Consider the following 22,567-nt stretch of genomic DNA (forward strand, 5'->3'; position numbering starts at 1 on the left):
TCTCTTCTTTTCCCTTTCCCTCTCAGAGGAGTGCGTTGCTCAATGTGGTGGCAATGGTGATTATGGAGGATAATAAAGAATTAAAGGCTGCAGGGAGAGTTTGTAAGGGGCTGGACGCTGAAAGCATAAAATGCATAAAATGCTATTTGTTTTTTTTTTAAGTTTAAATTGCATTAAGTTTTCAAGTACAGAAGGGAAAAAAACAGAGGCCCAATCAGGGTCTCAACACTACAATTCGCAAACAATGTCCTTCAATGTTCCCCCCCCCGAAACTCACCCAACCCGCGGCTGTAACAACATTGACACCCTCACCAGGCATGTGACATTTGATGAGTAAAGAACAATAGAACCTCCAATTAGCTACAGTCCCTCTCTTCAGGCGGCTTAACATACAGTCCGAAAGAAGACTAAATCCTTCAGGGGTTGGGGGCGCCCACCGCCCATCCGAAAATCACAAGGCCAAACCGACAACGGCACCTCACACTCCCATATATTTAGTCTGAAACCCCAACCACGCCATTTTCACCTGAGCACTCCCACCATGAAGGGCTGCCATAATTCTTTCCATCCAATAAATATCTTTAGCTTTGAACACCCATTCAACATGGCTGGCAGGCCCCACCCTTACAGTAACATGCCAATCAAGCTGTGATATATGATATGATTGACAAAAAGCTTTTCCTGGCATTTATTGATAGTCGACAAGCCTTTGATCGAGTGAATAGGTCAATTATGTGGCAAAACTTGCAAAGACGGAACTGTCCAAGGGGCCTATTGCAAGTCATCATACAACTTCATTCCAACACAACCATTTAAGTCAGACTAAATACCAAGGGTGATCTAACTGAAAGCATTCCAACACAACGGGGCGTCAAGCAAGGATGCCCCCTTGCGGCACTAATCTTTAAATGATATATCGCAGATATGCCGGACGCCCTATCATGGGTGAATGCTCTTTTGCCACAAATAAATGGTCATCAAATTCGGTGGAAAACATATGCTGACGACCTGGTTCTGGTTGATACAACGCAAATAGGCCTACAACTCTTACTAACGGAGCTTGAGTCCTATTTAGCCAGGAATGATATGGAAGTCAACGGAGAGAAGTCTAAGATCCTAGTCTTTGGATCCAAATTGGGAGTCAAAGGAAGAAATTTTAAATGGTTTATAGCCAGGAAACAACTGGAACGCATTCAACAGATAAGATATCTTGGGATTATCTTTAATATCTCACTAAGAGAATGGCAGCAGACTTCACTGCGAATTCGGAAAATTCCCACTTATTCCAGTAATGATGTTTTATCGCCAGAAGGTGGTAGCCGCAATCACTTTCGGAAGTGAAGCCGGTTTAAACATCAGTAACACTCTTTGGAACCGGCTTGAAGGCCAGTTTTGGCGGAAAGTATTAAGGATGCCAAAAAACGTATCAATCGCTGCAATTCGTTACGAACTGGGGTTACAATCACTTAGTTCCATCATGTTGTGGAAATCAATGACTCATCCTGTGCGTATAACTTCTTAAAAGAAACAACTAACAAAATCAATTATGGTCTGTTAAAAGTATGCACACGTAAATTAACACACCATTTGGAGCACGTTGGGGCCAACCTTGATCTATTACGAGCAAATCCCTGTGCAGAAAAGAAAAAAGTGATGTATAGTGATTGGATCAATACTATACAACGCAGAGCAGAGTTGAAATCCAGCCTCGACCTTGGTGTAGAATCTTGAGGTATCAAGCAGGTCCCGAGCTATCTACAACAATTCCTATCAAGACATCTTCGGGATCAATTCTTAAGGCTGAGACTAAATCAATTACCGACCAAGGTGATGCTCCTGCTAAGACATGACCAGAGCACTAAGAATAGTCACTGTCGATTCTGCGAAAACAAAGTAGAACCCCTGAAGCATTTGGTTGTTGAATGTTTGCCATTGAAATCAGAAAGATCTACGGCATTGGGAAAATGTGCCCCATTGAACGATAATATGGATGACTGGAGGTTGTGCATACTGTCTGGGAATAATAAGATGCTGACATGTGCAGTCAGTAATTATCTCGACAGGTTATTACATCAAGGTGCTTGGCCTAAAACATCAATAGGAATGAGAAAAGTTGTGTGTGACAATTATGTTTTTGGCCATCCACTGTGTTGTCCTTTCAATTTTCCTTTATATTTCCTTGAACCTTGCCTGCCTCTATCTTCTGTATTGATGGGAACTGTGATCTCTGATTTTGATTTCTTTGTGTTTTTTATTGATTGATAGAAGATGATAAATGTTTAATGTAAAGGATGAATGATGCCTTGTAAAAAGTTTGTAATAAACTAAAAATAAAAAAATAAAAACAAAATATGGCATTTATAATGCGCCTATACACAAGTGTTTCAAGGCGCGACGAGGCAAGGGAGGGGAAACATAGGGAAGACAGAGACAATGATCCTACTTGGCCAGGTGACATTGAGATCGTGCGAGTGCAGGAGAGGGAGGAATGGGATAGGTGCACAGGGAAGGGGGGGCAGTACAGTACATAGGCAACAGTAAAATAAATAAAGAGAATAAATAAAAGTGTGGCCAGCAGGTGGCAAGTGCAAGGGTAAGTACAGTCATCAGGTGTCGAGTGCTAGTAGGGGCTGTAGGGACACAGAAACAGTCCCCGAGTACAAGAGTAGCCAGGGGGGCAGTGCAGGTGTGCAACTGCCGGGGAGGGGTCCTGGGCCTGAGATCAGAAGGTACCAGGTAACCAGTGCAGTTTCAGATTCAGCCAGGAGATCAGCAGGGGAGAGGAGGAGAGAAAACAGAAGCAAAGAGGAAGGTCTTGAGGTGCTTCTGGAACCAGAGATAGTTCTCCTCAAGTTTCAGAGAGACAGGGAGGCTGTTCCAGAGGGGGGCCCCCCAGCAGAAGAGAGAGATCTACCACCAACTCGCTGCTTGGAGAAGCAACTAACCCTGAGGGAGTTGGAGGCGGATGAGCGAAGAGATCGAGAAGGAAGATATTTAGGAAGAGAGAGTTGAAGGTATTAAGGTCCCAGGCCCCAGAAGGCCTTGTGGACAATACAGAGGGTTTTGAACTTAATCCTTGCCGCCACTGGGAGCCAGTGCAGAGATTTCAGTCCTGGAGAGATACGATCCCTGAGCTTGAGGCCAAGGACAAGTCTCGCAGTCCTGTTTTGGATAAGTTGCAGAGGGCGGAGAGTTGTGGCCGCCAGCAACAGAAAATGGTCCCTCCCTGTCCTGAAAACCAAACAGCACCAGCAAGAACTCCAGGGGGCGAGATAGCCCGTCCACCTCCTTTATCCAGCCCAAAACCTCCATCCAGTACACCTACACTCTCTCACAGACCCACCACATATGCCAATACGTAGCCCGCATTCTGCAACCATGCCAACAAAGAGGCTCCAGTGTACATTTTAGAGAGGCGGACAGGATCATATTGCCACAGATGGAGGAGCTTGATCCCATGCAGCTTATATTGACAGGATACCGATGTTTTAAATGCCATCCGGCACATCAACGGCCACAGCCCCTCATCAATATCCATTCCAAGGTTACCTTCCCATCTGCCCCGGAGACCATCAGTTCCATGTCCTGAGGTAGCCACAAACACACCATTCAAGGCGGAAATCAAACCCTTCATATCCAAGTAGAAGGACAATATTTTCTCCACCTGCGTGAGCTCCCTTTGTAGCTGTGACTTCCATTTCTCAGCCATAAGAACCCCTTTGAGCCTTATATACAAAAAAACATTACCTTCCCTATAGGTAGTGCCTCCCCCAGTTCCTGGAGGGCTATAAATAAATCCCACGCCACAATTGCCCTACCCTGGCCAAACCACCTTCGAACCAAGCCTGATATCTGGACAAATCGGGAATCTCCTTTCTTATGCCAGGGACGGCCACGTGCTAACCCCCCGCATTCCCACCCCTTGATGCCAGAGATCTCAAATCACCCCCAGAATGGGATGCATGCAAACCCTATGTGGGATTTTCCCCCTGGGAGCCCACAGCCATTCCCCCATTGTGGCAGGCCTCAGGTAGAGAATTTCCAAGAAAACCCACTGCCCGTCTCTTCCCGCAGATGGACTCCCAACTGTGCCGCAAAAGGTCTGGGATCCTCCCTGCCCTCCTTAGGGAGGACCAGTGTATCTTAGGCCACCCAAGGTTTCTTCGTCTGGTACAAAGACTGCAGCAGACGCCCCTAAGCCTCACGAAGTAAAGCCTCTACAACCTATATCGGGAGCATCTGAAAAAGATACAGGAACCCAGGGAGGAAGTTCATATAGTGAGCTTCTCCCAGGTCGCCATATCGCTGTACAAAGTTTCCAACAAAGCCCCACACAGATCACATAGTCTACAGGTGACCACGGCCCACATCTCCAAACACACCTCCATCCCCAGGTGTCCCAAGGTTTCCAGATTTGTAGAGCCATCGTCATCAAAGGAGAACAGAACCGACTTTGCCCGGTTAACCTTAAACCCCCTAAAATGTACTGAGCCGACCTATCACCTCCAGGGCCAATGGGATTGAGGTGTGCGTGTTGTGCACATGAAGCAGCACGTCATCAGCGTAGGGCTCCAATTTAAACTCGCCCCCCTACTCGAATCCCCTCCACCTGAGGGGCGGCCCTAAATAGCTGCACAAGTAGTCCATAGATAGTGCAAATAGAAGGGGCGAGAGTGGGCACCACTGTCTGGTCCACTAGGCAGCCTAAACACCCTGAAATACCTAGCGTTCACCGCAACCCTAGCCGGCGCAGAAGAGTACAACGCCCCCTTAATCATGTTTTCGCCAAATCCGTACTTCCTGGGGACCCTGTACAAAAAAAAAAAGCCCACTCAACCAAATCAAAGTCCTTCACCGCATTGAGGTCCAAGAGAGTAGGACTGTCCTCTTTACCTCGAGCCATGTCCATCAAGTGTAGAGTCTTACGCAGGGTATCTTCCCATTGCCTCCCCCTAATGAACCCCACCTGACCCGTGTGGACCATGCGCAGCATCACATTCTCGTGTCTAGAGGCCAGAACTCTTGTGAAGATCTTTGCATCCACATTAAGCAAGGATATCGGACGACATCCCCTGCACGACCTGGGGGCCTCAACCACCCTTGGAAATCACTGATATCAAAGCATGCCAAAAAGGATTCCGGAGCCCTCCCAGTTTACAAAATATGATTAAACAACTTAACCAGATGGAGGGAGAGGCAGACTGCAAAAGATTTATAAAACCCTGGCTTAAACCGCCATCCTCAGGCGCTTTCCAAGTCTGCAACCTCCGAATCGCCAAAACGACCTCCTCAAGACAAACCATCGCCACTGTGACCGTCACCTCCTCCCCACTCATGCAGATGGAGCTGCTTCCATACATCCACCAGTCCAAATCTACCCAAACAGTCCCTCAGCCTCGTCTCCTCGCACCCAGCTGCTGGTCCATTCCCACATATTAAAATTGCCACTCAATATAACAGGGACTCTAGCTTCCTTGAACAGTTGGAATAACGTTTCCTCTAAGAAAACATTCTGCCCAGAATAAGGGCAATCCATCGTGGCCAGGAACAGCCAGCCCCCCCGTCCACGACACTAAGAGCGCTCTTCCCCGACCCCCTTCTACGCAAAGATATTGTCAAGCTTTACCCTTTTGTGCATCAAAATCCCAATCCCACCCTTCTGCACCTCCCTCGAGGCCCAGTACGTACCACCCAACAACCAGAGGGCATACATTGTTCTTCCCCATCCAACATCCTCATCTCCTGCAGCGTCATCACATCCAAACTAGATCTCTTAAACTCCTGCGCCACCAGTGAGCGCTTTGTCAGGGAGTTCAGCCCCTTTACATTCACTATCCCCGCCAAAAAGCAATCGTCCCACCCCCCCTACTCAATGCAACCGCCACCACATAAATCGCTTCAATGCACCAGAACTGTAGTCACAACCCCTTATAGCACACCATCGCCAACCAGTCCCCAGAGACTCTAAAAGCTCAGCCCACCCTTCCCACCCAATCTCCACCACTATCACCTCCCAGTACCTCCGCTCCTCCGCTCGCCCCTGAGACGCCCATCCAAAGCTGGGCCACCATGGGATGACCCCTCTCCCCCCAAGCAAGGCCTGCACAACAATGCTCAAAATTCACACATGCACAGTAAACCATTAAAACAGCTCAAACCAGTAAGGCACCAAAGAAAAGATAAATTTAATCACTTCACATGAGATAGAGTATTGCTCTCTGAAATGTACAGCCCTGTGGGAGTCTCCTGCATTGGGACAGTCCACCTAGTCCCTCTTGCGCCGCTGGCAGTTCCGCCACTCCACTCCCGACACCATCGTCATCCTTTTCTCCTTCTGAAAGATGCCACAGAACCTGTTCTGCTTCTGCCCCCTTGGTCAACCGGTAATCCACTTCCTTGATCTCAAAAACCAATGCAAACGGGAAGGTCCACCTGTAACGGATCCCTATGTCCGCCAACCAAGACGTTAGGGGGCAACAATCTTGGCGTCTAGCCAGCGTGAAACTCGAGAGATCCTGAAATATCTGGATTGAATCTCCCTCAAATTGAACAGTATGTAGACGCTTCGCCCGCTCCAGGACAAAAGCTTTCTGAGTGTGCCGTAAAAACTTCTCCTCCACAGATCTCTGCCCTCTCCCTCTGACCAGGCTGCCACAGTGGGCGCTTTCTATTTTCACCACCATTCCTCCCTCTTCAGTAAATAGGATATTGACCAATGCTTTGACCTTTCGCAAAACACGTCACTGGCAGATTCACCCTTCGCCTCCTTGAGGCCAAAACCCAAAGGTTGTTTCTACGTTCCCGATTTTCTAGGTCGGCCATCTTCAGTTGGTAGTCCTCGTCTCTAGACTCCAGATCAGTCATCCTCCCCTCAAAATTCATTTTATCCACATCCGCAATGAGCTGATTGTTCTTGAGATCCTAAAACGTAGTCCCCAGCACCTCCACCTGACACTGGAGGTCTGAGATAGAGGCCTGTAGCTCACCCCGCAGCTCCCGTATCTCTTGGAAAATGTCCTTTATATCTTCTTTTATAGCGGGACCTGGGTGCCCTCTCCCGCCTCCATCCTTGAGAGCCGGTGCGTCTCTGCACCCTCCATTGCTTCAGGCTGTCGAAACGACTGCAGGGCCCCTATTCCGTCCTTGAGTCTGCCCGCCAGCTTTCCAGTCCTCACAGTCCAAGCACCACTGGGTGAAGTGCACCCCGCACAGCCTCTCATGAAAGTGATGAGCAAAACTCCAGCCGACACTAAAAGCCCCCTCCAAACTGCCACAAGGGCAATTTAAACTAGATGGGGGTCCGGTCAACCCCCAACACCACAGATCCAAGAGTCAATGCAGTCACGGGCCCTGCGCCAGGCCTCCCTGCAACCATTCACCCGCCAGCCCGGACACCACTCCCAGCCTTCCACCACCTGCCTTCCAAGATCCAGAGGTCTTTAGCACCATCAATCGCTGCAGGCTCCTCACTATCCCAGACCCCAGGTTCAAGGGTCCAGGCCTATCCGGGAGACAGGCCCCACCACTGGGCCCTCAGGCGGCAGGTGTCCCGGCTCTCACCTCCTTATCTGCCAGGACGGCCTCTGCCAACACTGGAATCCCCACGAGGGTCCCGATGCAATCTTCCTCCTGCTCCCCGGGCCGGATACTCCAAAGAACTGTAGGGACCCCAGCAGGACCCCCCTTGTGATACGCGCCTTTGTAATTCCCAACAGTGGCCTCCTGGCCCGGAAATCTCCAACGTGCTCCTCTGGTGCAGTCCTTGCAGGCCCGATGCTGCACCCTGTCAGCCCTCTGTTACCGAAGGGCACACGTAACACTCGCGCGCCACCTTACTTGGCAGTGCCGGTGGCCAACTCTAATGCTGCGCCGCCTGCTATGTTCCCTGACAGAACCTCTCACAGACACCCCAGGTGGCCGCCGCCCACCCCTGTTGACATTTTCCAGTCGCTCTGGCAGCCCCTGCAAGGATTGAGGGGCCCACATCTACCTCTGCGACAACCTGAACCAGGACCCCAGGACCCCCACACCACGAGTATCCAGTGTTAGGGAGAATTCTCATTTTATGGCTAATTTCCCCTACCTATAGAGTCCCCCAGCAGCTTTGCTGGATTTGAAGGGTTTGTTTTTTTCTCCTGCTAAGAGTGTGACTCTTTTTTCCCCACTCTTAGGCATATTTGCTATGTGTGTTCTAGGCTATTTTTGTGTTTAATGTCTATGGGGTTTATCTCACCCCCATAGGAACCATCTTTATGCACATGTGTTACACAGCACCCTCCGTGCAGTGACACAGGGGTGTCGTAGCGAGCCCCAAACATAGACTCCATACCCTGGGACTGACTACTGTCTCCCAGGGCATGTAAAGTCCCCAATGACTTTACTAGTCACTCCTTATGAACAAAACCAGTACAACCCATCTTACTATGGAGGTACTGGAAAGGGTTAATAGTATTTCCCTTATGTTCATTTTCGAGAGGGTACCTTACAGTCCCTCTCTCAAAAGTTTCTGGCTGGTGGCAGTGGTTACTGCCAAAAATATTCGACCGCGAATATTTCCCTATGGGATTTTCCCATTGTTCGAGACTACCACATTTACTGACAGCCTCTAACATACCGCCGGTTTATTTTTATATTAACTTTACTCTGGTAGGTTTCATTTGCCAGAACTTTAATATAACTTCTTTCTCGTGTCTTTCTCTAAACTCCTAACCCAGGTCGGGGATCCTTTATTCGTCCTTTTGGTGGGCTTCTGCCAAGAAGCCCTCCTTTCGGCGCCACTGTGTCTTGGGTGGATCCATTGTGTGGGAGGGGGAGTAGGACCCTTGGACAGGGTTGCCTCAGCAACCCATTTCGCACTCTGCCCTGATAGGCTGGAGGGTCTCCCGCCAGGATGACCACTCCACTGTGTGAGTGACAGCTAGGCTGTATGAATGTGGATCTTTTTGCATAAAAGCAGGGTCCTGAGGACTGGACGAGCAAGATGTCGCCACTGGAACTAAGAAGCCGAAGAGGAGAGAAGCCAGAGACATCTGCAACGACTGAACCACCGGTGAAGCCACCACTTTTCTCCACACAACGAGAGAAGATCTTCATCTGCAAGAGCCTTCTTCCCTTGAGCTGGTGGGGCCAACCAGTTTGCCAATAGCCTTCTTGGACCTGCCTTGGTCGAATCGCCAGTACCCTTTATTCGTTGGGCAGCACCGCGGCTGGTTTCATCCCTGGGCAGTGCAGTAACTCGAACCTTCCTCCACGACAAGAGTCCCTCTTCCTCTGCTGGATCACCCAAACTGCAGGAACTGCCAGGAACAACCGCCACCGCAGGAGCCTCTTCTACATTTCAAGGTACATTGTTCCGCCAGGCCACCCTTTTCGCGTGGTAGTGCTAAAGGTGTTTTAAATCCTTTACCTACCTGTTGGGTTGGCCGCCCCTATCTTCTAAAATTGTCTTTCATCTTCTGCATCCACCTTTTCGAATCGTTAACCAAAGACTTAACTGCAGCTACAAGAACATTTTGCTCCTGGGCCCTTTGCCCTGTACCACTGACTCTGGCACAGGCCTATTGACTTTGGCTAAATTTGTTAGAACTGCCTTCTCTAGATTGCTTCTCAACTAGAACTGTGTTGGTGCACCTACTACATATAACCACCTTTTTCTTCCCACTTTTAAAACTTGTGAAGTGCCATTTTGCTTGGTTTTCATTTAAGTACTATACATACTAAAGTACTGCCTTGCCTAAACTTGTTCACAAACTTATGGGAAGTGTTGCTAGGTTGTGTAAGCAGATATTCCTGTATAACTTGTGCTTTCCCTCCCTTGTGAGAAATTGCCAGAGTGCCATTTGTGTTTGGTTTTCACACCTCTGTTTTTTTCAGTTTTCACTCTTGCTCAAACTTGTCTACAATTTAACTAGGGAGTTGTGTATACTTTTCTTGACTGATTTTAACTTGCTTTATTAACTGGGATTAATGTGTTGAACTAGAAGTGTGTAAAATAAAAATGTATATTATTTTTAATACAAAGCTTTGGTCAGTGTTTCCTTGTGCCATAGTACTGTAGCCCTATTGTGTAAACCATGAATACTGCTCATCTCCCTCTTGAGATAAGTCTGACTGCTTAGCCACAGCTACCAACTAAATCTTTGTGGTACAGACTGATACCAAAGGGGATTTATTGATCATACCTGTAGTTTTAATCTTCTGCAGTGCTCCCTAAGGGAACTGCACAGGATTCTGCCTAACATCCGGCAATATGAACAGGCCCACCATGGGTTGAAAATGCAATAGTGCAGCCTCCCACACCAATCCGGGCCAGGAACCGACCCAATCTGCTTCAGGCCGTGCTCCATTGTCCACCGCCACCTCCTAGCTGTGCTCTGGGGGACAGGTGCCGAACTCTGCGCGTTCAAACACCAGTAGGACTGCCTGGGGAATGGGAGAGAGACAGAGCCCCTTCAGCACAAAACCATGTTGGTTCGCGCCACCTAGCAGTCCCTCTCATAAAATGCAATTTGATGTATGAGAACTTTGCTCTCATATAAATCTACTTGCCTTGTTTGAACATTTTACAACAGGGGCCTTTCTTAGTTGCAGGGTTCGCGGTATGCATGGACCTTAACCTCTGTTATTAAAGGGTGAAACTTGTAGGTGAGGACAGATTAGAGCAATTAGAGCAGCTGCTTCAGGTGTCCCAGAGGAAAAGGGTAAAGAATGAATAATGATCAAATCTTTCAAACCCGGAAATAGGAACATGGTCGTCAGACAGTCTGATATATATTACATCAGTTACAACTAAAGTGTTTAAATTAATGTTGATGCCCTCTTTGCACGGTTGTCTGTATCCTATTTTGAAGTGGTACAATCTTCCTTTTTGGCCCTATATTAAATGCATATTTAGAGGTGTAAGGGTGCAGAAGTAAGATTCTTGACACAGAGGTGTCACAGTGTTTATTATAACTTTTATTCAAGGATAAAAAGGAGAAGAAAACTCTATCTCGCCCTAACTCTAAGAGGGGTTTCCCTGCCTCAACTGAAATAACTAGTGTCAGAATGTCCATAGCAAAAATCCCAATGTCCAGTGTCAAAATCCTAAATCTATCCCTGGCACACTAAGCTAACCAAATCAAAAGGAAACGTCACCTTGATGCAGAGGGGTGATTCCCCTTCCTCTGGACAAAAGACAGGTCTTGTCTTACTATGATTTTCCAAATATTATTTCACCCAACCCTTGGCTGTTGGGGAAGTGTCTCACTCTGGCCAGTCTTTCTCAGGCTAGAAAAGTAGCTCCTCGGGGTACCAGACCCTGGTTGGCAGCTTTGGCTTCCTCTCGTTGTATACTGCGCTGGATGCTTCTAAAGCTGAAGTGGGTTCCTGATCCTGCTGGGCAGACCTGGTTCCCTCTCACCAGGTACTGCAACGAAGAAGATTAGCCTGGAAACACTTTCCAAACTGAAGGTGTCCTTGACCATGGTGTGCAGACCTAATTCCGTCTCACCAGGTACTATGACGAAGAAGAGTAGCCTGGATACACTTTCCAAACTGAAGGGCTCCTTGACCATGGTGTGCAGACCTGGTTACGTCTCACCAGTTACTGCGACGAAGAAGAGTAGCCTAGATACACTCCTCAGGCTGTAGCGGGATACAGGTATGATTCACTAACCTGCCATGCAATGTATGAACTGGCCATCAAGTTCCAGTTCTCTTTATCTGGGTGCAAATAACAGACTCGCAATTCTGACCTCAGTTTTCCCTTCTGTAGGCTTGGTTTACTCTCCTGTCAAGTCCTAGTACAACTCTGTGTACTTCTCTGTTTTTCTCTTTCTGTGTTAGGGTCCCAGACACTTCTTTCCAGCCTTCTGAGCCGAACCACGGTCTCCTTGAGCCTTCACCTCCTTCCTGACTACCCACGTACCTTGTGTTGTGGTCTACGCAGCTGTTGGCTCCCTTGAGGTCAGTGGATTCAATTGTGGGCTTGCCGTACTTTCCTGCGGCTCTGCGGTCTAGCTTTGTTCCAGAATAACATGGTCTCTGACTTCAACGCTTCCCAAGTCTTTGGGGCGTCCAGAGTCTTTGTACGCATACGGGCTGTGCAGTCATCGGGTCATGGACCGGCCCGGACTCTCTTTCCTTCCTCTGGGATTGCTGGTCAGCACCCGTCTGCACATCGGGTTGCTCCTGGCTCCCGCAGTTCCTCCTGGGAGGATTTGACAATCTGTCAAGTCTTTCTTTGGTTTTTATCTTTCTTCTCCCAACCGGAGGCTGGGAACCACTAGACTGGTAAAAGTGGTTCCAATGGTTTTTCAGTGTCACCCCACTCCCCCTCGTCTCAATACTAAGTGAGTGTTGGTGTGGTAACTCACTAGGAATCTTCCTCGTCTCAGTACTAAGTGAGTGCTGGTGTGGTAACTCACTAGGAATCTTCCTCGTCTCAGTACTCACTACATGGACTGCTTTAGTGAAGTACATAGGGTATGAGGGTAGGAGTGAAGAGGAATGAGATCAAGGAGAAGTGGGGTAGCCATGGGAATAGGGTGCCTCACCACCCTGGCCTCATGCCCCCCGTTCGGAAGCAGTGCCGATATGCTGGGATTCGGCACAGAGGTTACACTGTTCTGTTGGGCATTGTTTACGGCCCTGGGTATTGGGGCCTGAAAGTGTGCTTTAACACTATTGATGACATGATGCTGGATTATACAGAGATCAAAAGCATTTTGTGGTCCTTTGTAGGAGGCTGTGTAAACTGCAGGCTTCGTGCCTCAGGTGCAGATTAAACATGGTGGAAGTATTCAAGGTGCCCACTCCCCGACACAATATCACAAAATCAGAATAATGGGCACATCCCAGTAGGGAATGAGTCCAGGCGAGAGATTGCAAGTTGAACAAAGTTTATTTAGGAAAATTGTGCACGCAGAGAACTCTGCTGCCGGAGAGCGCTCTGTCAACAGATACACAGGTAGCAGATTAAAAGGCATTCAGCGTCATAAATGACATCACATTACAATATACAATCCCACAGCTTCATTAGGACAGATCACCAGCAAAGTATGTATCCATATGGGTTGACCTCACAGGATTGGTGGGTGCTTAGATGTTACTCCTGCGGCACGTGGGTCAGCTGGGCTCATCTCTGCGAGGTGAACGTCAGACCAGCAAAATGACACTTTCCCTGACTAAATGATCTTGCAAAAACAGCATTTGAGAGCATGAGACAAATGACACTCGTAAAGTCAGGTTGGAATGTGGGTGCCTTTCAGAGGTCATACACAAGTTATGGGCAGGCCTTATACCCTCTGCAACCCTGGAACCCATAAACCTAGAATCCCTATCCCGGGTGCCTACCTTGGAGGTTTTGAGCCACCTAATGCCTCATGGTACGAATAGGCAAGTGTTATGGAGAGAAATATATGTGGGTCTGAAATCGGGGCTCTTGAGAGTGTCTTTGTTGGGTCACTACAGGGGGCCAGATGTGTATCTGTATCAAAGAAGAGAGGGGCATGGGCCTGGTAGTTTACAGCTTAGCAGGGTGGGGGCCAAAGAGGGACACGGGCAGGTTAGTGGAGCTGGATGGGCACTCAGGCGGGGGCCTGTTCTGTCTCACACGGCGCATTGAGCTCATCTGTTCTGGGACGGCACTGTAGGTTGCAACAATGAATAGCTGAACTTCCGTGAGAACTGGGTTTGTGCGGAGCGGACAGGAGGCAGGAGGGTGGGGGCTGAAGCTGACGGTGTGAGGTGTGGGACAGAGGGGGAGAGAGAGAGAGACTTTTTAGAGATCATTTCCAGGCCTAGTAAAAGATGGCTTTAGGCGAGTTGCTTAAAATGGAGTTGGTGCACGTTATTAGGCCTAATTATATTCTTTTCTTGTTAGTAATTAATTGATGATTAGCACAGATGCCAGTTGGGAGGAAGGGGGGACGTCTCCCCCCTCAAACCAAGCAAGATGCATGCATACAGGAGTGGTGAGAGGGGTGGGGTAGCTCACCTCTCTCCCAACACTATTTAATCAGTTGGCAGAGCCTTACAGGTAAACCATTAAGTCTTGTGATAACGGGCGCTTCAAGTTGCATCAGGCCCTGTATTTGCGGACCTATAAATATAAACTGCAACGAACTGCTGAAAAGCCCAAAAAATTAGTTTGGCCAATGTTTGATCAAATAGATTTTTTTAAACTTTCTTTTTTATTTACCTCAACTATGTGGAAACTCAGGTGACATCGAAGAGCTGTTCGATACGGGAATATCGCCCGGGCATATCGCTGCTTTTTCAGACGACTGCGATTTAACATCGTCCAACAAGATGATCAGGACTGTGGGGATGCAGGTACGGCTTCAGCGGGAAAGTTGTTATGTTGCCTTATTCTTCCATCTGTTCTTAAATGATGGGGATTGGACAGAGGGGTGTGGCCTGTGTGTTTAATTGTTATCGATCCACCCACGATTATATTAACTGTCACAGAAGGTGGAAAACACTTCAGACTGTTCACTGATGGCACTAGGCGAGAATAGTTGGTATCGGAATATGGTAAAGGGCAAATAAACCAGCGTTAGAAAAATATATGTTTCATGTTAAATGGACTATGAAGAGAATGGTTATTGCCAACCAAGCCACTAGGTTTTAAAGATTAAAAAACACTTTCAATAGGAGTAGTCGGTTCTAGGTTAAAAGTTCGAAAACAAAAGCCTCGAATGCCTTTTATTCGACAGTAAAATGACTGAAAAAAGGGTCGATTTTGTTTTTTTTTATGGGGGGTTCCCCTCCCAACCCCCAGTTTTCTTCTCATAAAAAAGTTTTTTATATATGCTAAACTAAAAAATATAAATAAATAAATAAAAATTTCGATCCTTTTTTTCGGTCATCTTACTTTTGATCAAGAGGTCATTCGACCCTTTGCATTCGAACATTTGACTGGACACCGGAGTAGTCTACTAGGAAGTGACTGTAATGTAGGATTTCCGAATCCCCTTTCCAGCTTTGCCAAAGACTTACTTTACTCTTTTTTTTGACACTCTTTCGTCCAGCAAACCAAAGTCTGGTTTCCCCAGGCATTAGCACAATATGCAACTCTACAGACAATTCTATGCGCTTTGAAACCACTACTGTGGTACTATGTCACAATAGAAAATCAGATGAACATAACATAGCACAATGCAAAATAATAATAACAAGGGTTGTGAGCAGGAAAAACGACACAAAACCTTTCTAAATATATAATAATTAAAAGGTGCACCTTACATGTGGTTAATACAGCATTACTACTGGATATGACCGAAGAAATGTTCAAGAAATGGTGAATAAAGTTCTCACTGAACTCAACTTCCAACCATAAAACCCACCAACCGAACCCACTTTGGCCCTCTTTGACTCACACCTCCCCACAGCTAAGCCTACACATCAACTCCATTCATACAAGTCCTCCTCAGTGCCAGTAGACCTGCCCTCCTGGGACACAAATCTCTCTGTCGCTTCTCAAGTTTGGGACGGCAGCATCTTCAGGACTCCACCTTCTGGAATCACCAACCCCTTGCCTTCAATCTTCATTGGCTCTTTGTTGAGTCCCTCAGGGCCATGGTTGGGTCACCAGACTCTAGAAAGGGAAAACAGACTGCCAGGAGACCAGCACCTTGCCACAGTATCATGAACCGTTTCCATGCTTTACCCATAGCATGAGCTGGTCCATATTTCCGAAGGGATTCACAACATTAACGAGTACTTACCTCCGCAGAATACGTACATGGGCTTCCTGGACTACAGGAGAGAAACGATCCGGGAGCTTGGCATCAGCCCCAGCACGTGCTCCTTCAATCCTGGCGTGATGGTCGCTAACATGACAGAGTGGAAACGTCTCCGCGTCACCAAGCAGTTAGAGAAATGGATGATGAGAAATGTGGAGTACGTACAGCTTTTCTTAACTGTGATTTTTGTTCTGACTTTGTGAATGCATTTAAGAAAAGTCTCTAATACCTAATGTAACCATATGCAGCACTAATGTCACAGACAAACAATATTTGCAATGTTTTGATTTCCCTCTTATAATCCAGTATTCCATCAGTTCTCCAGGCCAGTTTTGTGTGTTCATCTCCTCTCCATGCCAGCCTTCTGGCCTATTATCCACCGTATCTGTGATGGGGACCCCAGGAACAACCCAGCTCACCATGCCTGAGTCTCAGGGGAAATAGTATTTCGCAAAACTGGAAGGCGGTGCATGGAAGGTTTTCAATAGCTCATAACCACTGGCATTGGTCCGGGCAATACTCCAAACCGTTTTTCTTTGGCCCTGCAGTGCAATTACAGAAAAGGAAACCCATATGCCCACAGGGCTTGGTTCTACTCCATGCGGCACACAACGAATGAAGCATATTGAGGGCAACACTTGTCTGGGGTTCCTCGTGATCCCATACAGAAGGGATCTGAACTAGCAGGTTAGCCTGGACGGTCCCTTTTGGGGTAGAGCCAATCCTGATGTTCAAATGCTGCCCTGGGATTCCTTTGTACTAAGCATGTTCCGTGATCAGTGTTCTACATGGGGATGGTCACGGTACCCAAGACTTATTTCCTCCCTATAGTGTGAGAAGAACAGTTGCATTGCCTGGACAGGACCTCCACAGTCACACCAAGAGATCAGATGATGTTTCCAAAAGACCCCTCTCTTAAGGGCTGGAGAGCTCCCCTGGGTGACCTGTACATGAGTGGCCAGAATTTTCTATGAGGAATGGGCCCCACGTGCTAGCCTTGAATGTGTGAGCATTGTTCATACATTATACGAGCCTGGACCTTTCTAGTGAAGTTATGGCTATACAGGTTAATACTAATTCCCTAAGTGTAGTCTATTGCAAGACGTGACTAGCGCCACTGTCTAGGGAAAGACAACATACACTGTTTTCAATCAAAGAGGTAGAGAAACAATACCCTTTCTTTCAACAGTGACCCGCTACTTTTTTTTCCAAAACTCTATGAAACAGAGAAAAATGTATTTAGTATAAAATATACACTTTAATTTTATTTCATTGAGTACAAAATAGGACATTTGATACAAATAATAAAAAATCATTCAGTACCCTATACCCCGGTCAAAATGCGAACGCATCACAAACAACGTTTAGAAACACCATTAAGCAGTTGACTTAGCAAACACAGCAACGACATAAAGTATCACATAGGTCTATTTGTTGTGTTTACACCAAACCCAACATGTTTCTGTCAAAAAGACCATTTGAGTCAGATATTCATCAGGAGGTGTCCTGTTACAGCTTTGTATTCTGTGTCCGAACACATATGTCCTGAAAAAGGGTCCCTTTTTTTTGACACTCCTATAATAGAATTACGAGGTTCCATTCAATGGAGAGCACATATTCCGACAATCCTTCTCAGTAGGATTTTGTTATTTCTTCAAAACACACTTTTAATGCGTCCGAGATGGGCACACTCTAAACAATGACGCTCTGTGTAGCGCGGTCAGGGAAGCACCTTAACTGCATTGCCCAAAATTTGAAACAGCTCTTTTCGGCCCATGAAAATTCATACCTCCAACTCCTTTAGGTGGCCACCGTCAGTGCTTCACTCAACGCCACTCTGCAAAACAGAATTACAGAAGCACATGTTCCTTTTGTTGGAGGACATACTGTACATGCTTAGATCTCCTAATGTATGTGCTCTTAAGATGCTTGGATGTTACAGTCAAGCATGTCCTGGAACTGTTCGGACAACTGACTATGTTAGGCCTATGTTATGATACTGAGATGGCTATATCTTCTCGTATTGAAGATAAAACCATTAATGCCATGTATGTAGTCTATAGACAACCTTGTGAAGGGTACCTTTCATGGGGGCGAGTCGAAAATACAGACGACTGGACAAGCAAGGCTTGGTTTTTTACCTTTATTGAGTAAAGGTCCAGGGTAATAAACGAAAGCGGGTCCTCCACTACAAACTGAAGGAAACCATAAAACTTGACCCACCAAAGATCCTACATGACAATTCAGAAGTCCGGTCTTTCACTCTCGGGTCCCAGGATGATCAGTATTCCTGGTTCAACTACCTAGAGGTCAGCTTCATGGGTTCCATAGAGCTGGCTGTGTAGCAAGATGCTCTCCACCAGATCTGAGGTGGGTCGAGTTCTGAGACCCTTCAGCAAGCTAATGCCTTCAGATGCAACATCCTCCACCAACTTCTCAACACCACTTCCTGCTACAACCTCCTCTTCCACTCCTGGCTCTTTCTCCTCTCTCCCCCTGTACTGTCTTCTCCTCCACAGTGCTTGCAATGCTTTTGAAACTCCTCTCACCACCAGCCTCCATTTAATCCAATGACCCACACTACTGGCCTGAGCTGGCTGTTTGGTATAGCTAGATCTATCTCCTCCTGGGCAGGAATAGGATAGGGGGTCTGCAGCGAAGGGCCCGGGGAATTGGAAGGGTGGGATGGTCAAGTGTTTCCCTCCTTAAGGGCCAGAGCGAGACTGGGAGGCTGCCTTAATATTATGTGTACTAGGGTGGCCATGACTGCGCGGGAGTGGGTTTTCATCTTGTAGGATGCCTGTAGGCGGGGCTTAAGTAGATCGGTTTCAGGGGTCTATTGGTTGCACTGGGTTTTTTTGGAGCTCTCAGGACCTCTCCTTGCGACTGACGGCCTGCAGACTGTGTGGGCGGGTGTGTGGTCTCTTCGAGTGGATACTCAGACCTGTGAGAGCCTGTGACCTGCATGGATGGTTAATGGCAGAGGTTGGTACATTTTAGGGAACATGACCTATGCTCCAGGAAGAAGTTGTTCTGTGGAAGAGGTGTGGTGGAAGGGGCTCCATCGTACCTGAGGGAGGAGGTTTGATGGCTCCAATGTTAATGTCCTCTGCCACATACCCGGACCAGTGGGAGAGTGTCCCATGGAGATCCTCCCCCTTTCACTATCCTTTGTTTCCCTTTCACTACCCCTTGTTTCGGGGAGGTACTGCCGCCCCAAAAGCCACTCTACCAACATGGGTGGAGAGCCAGGCAGGGAGCTTGGTCACATACTCTAAGATCGTTCCCACCCATTCCAGATCCTGTGTCGAATGGTCAATACATAGGACACCAGGTATCTTCAACCCCCCCAAAGCATTCACAAAGCCTTGTTATTTTCTTACATTTGCTCACATTTAAAACATTTCTTCATTTACATCAATCCCTCCAGGTAAAGAGGCCAGTGGGTTTCAGGCGCGTTCCTCTACAATGTCTTCTCGGTGTAAGGAAGAAACTATAATTTCTGACCAAAAGAGGCGTTGTACTTCCATCCCAATCAGTCATTGGATCCATCAGTGCTTTTCCCAGACCACACTCTTAAGGTATGCAAAGGAGGTTCTAGAAACTGCTTGCAGTTACAGATATCACTTTCCTGCCAACTCCTGCTTACAACCAGAAGCAATGCTTTCTGACCCAGGAAGGTCAAAGTGGAAATCCACCAATGAATGAAAGGAGCGCTGTTGAACAGCCAGCTAATATGGCTGCTTAGCTTGTGAGCTCCGTACATCGGCCACACACTGGGGAAGAAGGTGGTGGCTCAGCACGATTAAAACAGCCGAAAACTTAAGCCTGCACAGCTGACACCCATGTGCACTGACTGGCCTGTTGGCGAGCATAGAGAAGCTCCAGAGCCCGTGTTTGGTGGCCCGCTGTGGTTGTGCGACCTTGGCAGACGAGAGCTTCGGAGCGCTGCTGCCGGGGAGAAGAGAGCTGAGCCACGTGGGATTCGGCACATGACCGCGCCGGCTGCTAACCTTGATCCCCTGGACCACATCTTGTGAGGATCTCCATAGCCCACCACTGGGCGTACTTCATCGGGAGCCGGGCCAACATAAATCCGAGTCGAAGGCTCCTGAGGTGAAAGCCCGCAAAACGGGTGCTCCGACAATCACCAGTGGCCAGCTAAGGAGCTGTGGTGATCGCGGCCGCTCACGGCGACTCCCAAGGTTACGCATAAAGACAGAAAGCCACCATCCTCTTCCTGCAGCAGACACATGCAAGGGAAAAAACCTGTCGCAACATAGCTCCCACGTGGGGAGCAAACAGATACTTCACATCTTACTCCAACCAATCTAGAGGAGTCTCCATCATTATACATAAATCTCTGAAACTAGTTGTGAAGTGGTCCATTATCAACCCTGAAGGTAGGTATATAATATTACACTGTGTCCTGGAAGGGGTAAAGACCATTCTTGTCAACACATATTGCTCGTATAATGACTCTCCCGAATTCTTTGTCAACTTATGGGGTGTCCTGATGGCATACTACAGTATGCCTCTAATCTGGGGTGGGGATATGAACTTAATACTAGACCGCACACTGGACAGATTCAATAGAGCACCCCGGCCCCAAACCCGGGCTGCCGGTCAACTCCTCTCTGTTATGGCCTCGAATGCAAAAACGGGCACGTACCTCCTGAGGCACAGGATGTGCAAGCACCCCATCGTGTAAGATTACACAAGCCCAACCGATCAATCCAGGATAGAGATACCAACTAACCAATACCACTAACAATTTTCTTCTCTGCATACACCTCTCAAACTCCAAACCAAACACAACCACAAACCTCCAGCACAACGAACTGCACAAACTTCACTACACTGCAACAACAAAACAAAAAACACACATAGACTCGCACATCAGCACACGACGACTACCGGCCGCATACACCCCAGGCCCAGCCGAAGGAACCACCGGGCTGAGGCTGCCAACATCACATCACTGCAATCTTGCACTTTTCCAGCCTCAACCACTAACCCACCTCTCCCTCCCTCTTTCAGAGCCGCCAGAGCGCCAGGGGACCACTCCGGTGGTGATAGTGCACGGTACAAATGTCCTTTAACATTAACATTATGCAATCACTTCACCTTTGTGATGCATGGAGGTCCATTTACCCCTCCTCCAGAGGATTCATGTACTATTCCTCAGCACATGATCTGTCTTCTCGAATAGACCTCTTCTTAATCTCCAGCTGATTAGTGGGGAAAATACTTAAGGTGGATATAGGACCAGCACACTCTCCGATCACGCACCGATCCTATTAAACCTGAAATTCAAAGAGTCTCTTGGGAGGCCCACATGGTGATTCGAATCCGAGGCGCTACGGGACATAGTATTCCGTGCGGGCATCAAAAACGACATAGACACCTTCTTAGAGTCAAACACGGCGGCTGCCACCTCCGATGATGCTGGGTGGCAGTCCTTCAAAGCATATATACGGGCTATGTCAATATCGAGAGAGGCTGGTGTGCTCAAAACTATAATAAGAGACCTTGACCACATTGAAAGGGAACTCCAAAACCTTCAACAAGAACACTCCAGGACCTCGAATCCTGCATTACTAGCCCAAATCGATGTCAAGCTAGAGAAATTTAACACCCACGCCTCCAGGCAAACCCTCTTTTTTACCCGACCGGCTGCTGCTAGGAGATACGGTGAGGGAGACAGGCCAGGCAGAACCTTAGCGAGAGTGGTCAGGTCTGAACGCAGCCGCGAACAGGTGGAATATATACTAAACGCACAGGGAAACAATAGATGGGCGGACTCTGAGGTTGTGACAGAGTTTAGGGATTTCTATCACAAACTCTATTCAGCCCCCCCTCCAGAGATGAACCAGAAATATGGGCCTTACTTCAAAAATATCACTGCCCTCATTGAACCCTCAATCCAGGGATAAGCTTGTGCTCCCGATCACGATCGATAAAATAATGGAAGTCATTATCACGCTACCCAAAGGTAAAGCACCTGGTCCAGACTCCCTGACCGCTAAATTTTACCAGGAGTACGCATCGCCACAGTCGCCCGCTCTCTTGCAGGTATGGGAGGAGTCCCTACGACCCAGGAAGGTCAAAGTGGAAATCAGGCAATGAAGTGGCTTACAACCACAAACAATGCTTTCTGACCCAGGAAGGTCAAAATGAAAATTAGCCAATGAAGTGGCTTACAACCAGAAACAATGCTTTCTGACCCAGGAAGGTCAAAGTGAAATTGAGCCAATGAAGTGGCTTACAACCAGAAACAATGCTTTTTGACCCAGGAAGGTCAAAGTGGAAATCAGCCAATGAAGCGGTTTACAACCACAAGCAATGCTTTCTGACCCAGGAAGGTCAAAGTGAAATTGAGCCAATGAAGTGGCTTACAACCAGAAGCAATGCTTTCTGACCCAGGAAGGTCAAAGTGGAAATCAGCCAATGAAGTGGCTTACAACCAGAAACAATGCTTTCTGACCCAGGAAGGTCAAAGTGAAATTGAGCCAATGAAGTGGCTTACAACCAGAAGCAATGCTTTCTGACACAGGAAGGTCAAATTGGAAATCAGCCAATGAAGTGGCTTAAGACCAGAAACAATGTTTTCTGACCCAGGAAGGTCAAAGTGAAAATCAGCCAATGAAGTGGCTTACGACCAGAAGCAATGCTTTCTGACCCAGGAAGGTCAAAATGGGAATTGGCCAATGAAGTGGCTTACAACCACAAACAATGCTTTCTGGCCCAGGAAGGTCAAAGTGGAAATCAGCCTATGAAGTGGCTTACAACCAGAAGCAATGCTTTCTGACCCAGGAAGGTCAAAGTGGAAATCAGCC

The 22,567-nt window shown here is 47.6% G+C and overlaps 1 protein-coding gene across 3 annotated transcripts in view; it reads left to right on the forward strand.

Annotated features, from left to right (window-relative positions):
- GLT8D2 (glycosyltransferase 8 domain containing 2) overlaps positions 1–22,567 on the forward strand; it is a 333,232-nt gene that overhangs the window by 256,615 nt on the left and 54,050 nt on the right. For all 3 annotated transcript variants that reach the window (XM_069629915.1, XM_069629916.1, XM_069629917.1), the window contains 2 exons: positions 14,204–14,316; positions 15,719–15,885. In XM_069629915.1, coding sequence (XP_069486016.1) covers positions 14,204–14,316; positions 15,719–15,885 — 280 coding nt within the window. The remainder of the gene's footprint in view (positions 1–14,203; positions 14,317–15,718; positions 15,886–22,567) is intronic.

The sequence above is a fragment of the Ambystoma mexicanum genome, chromosome 12 (assembly GCF_040938575.1).
Source record: "Ambystoma mexicanum isolate Mex_15411 chromosome 12, UKY_AmexF1_1, whole genome shotgun sequence".
Lineage (NCBI taxonomy): Eukaryota > Metazoa > Chordata > Amphibia > Caudata > Ambystomatidae > Ambystoma > Ambystoma mexicanum.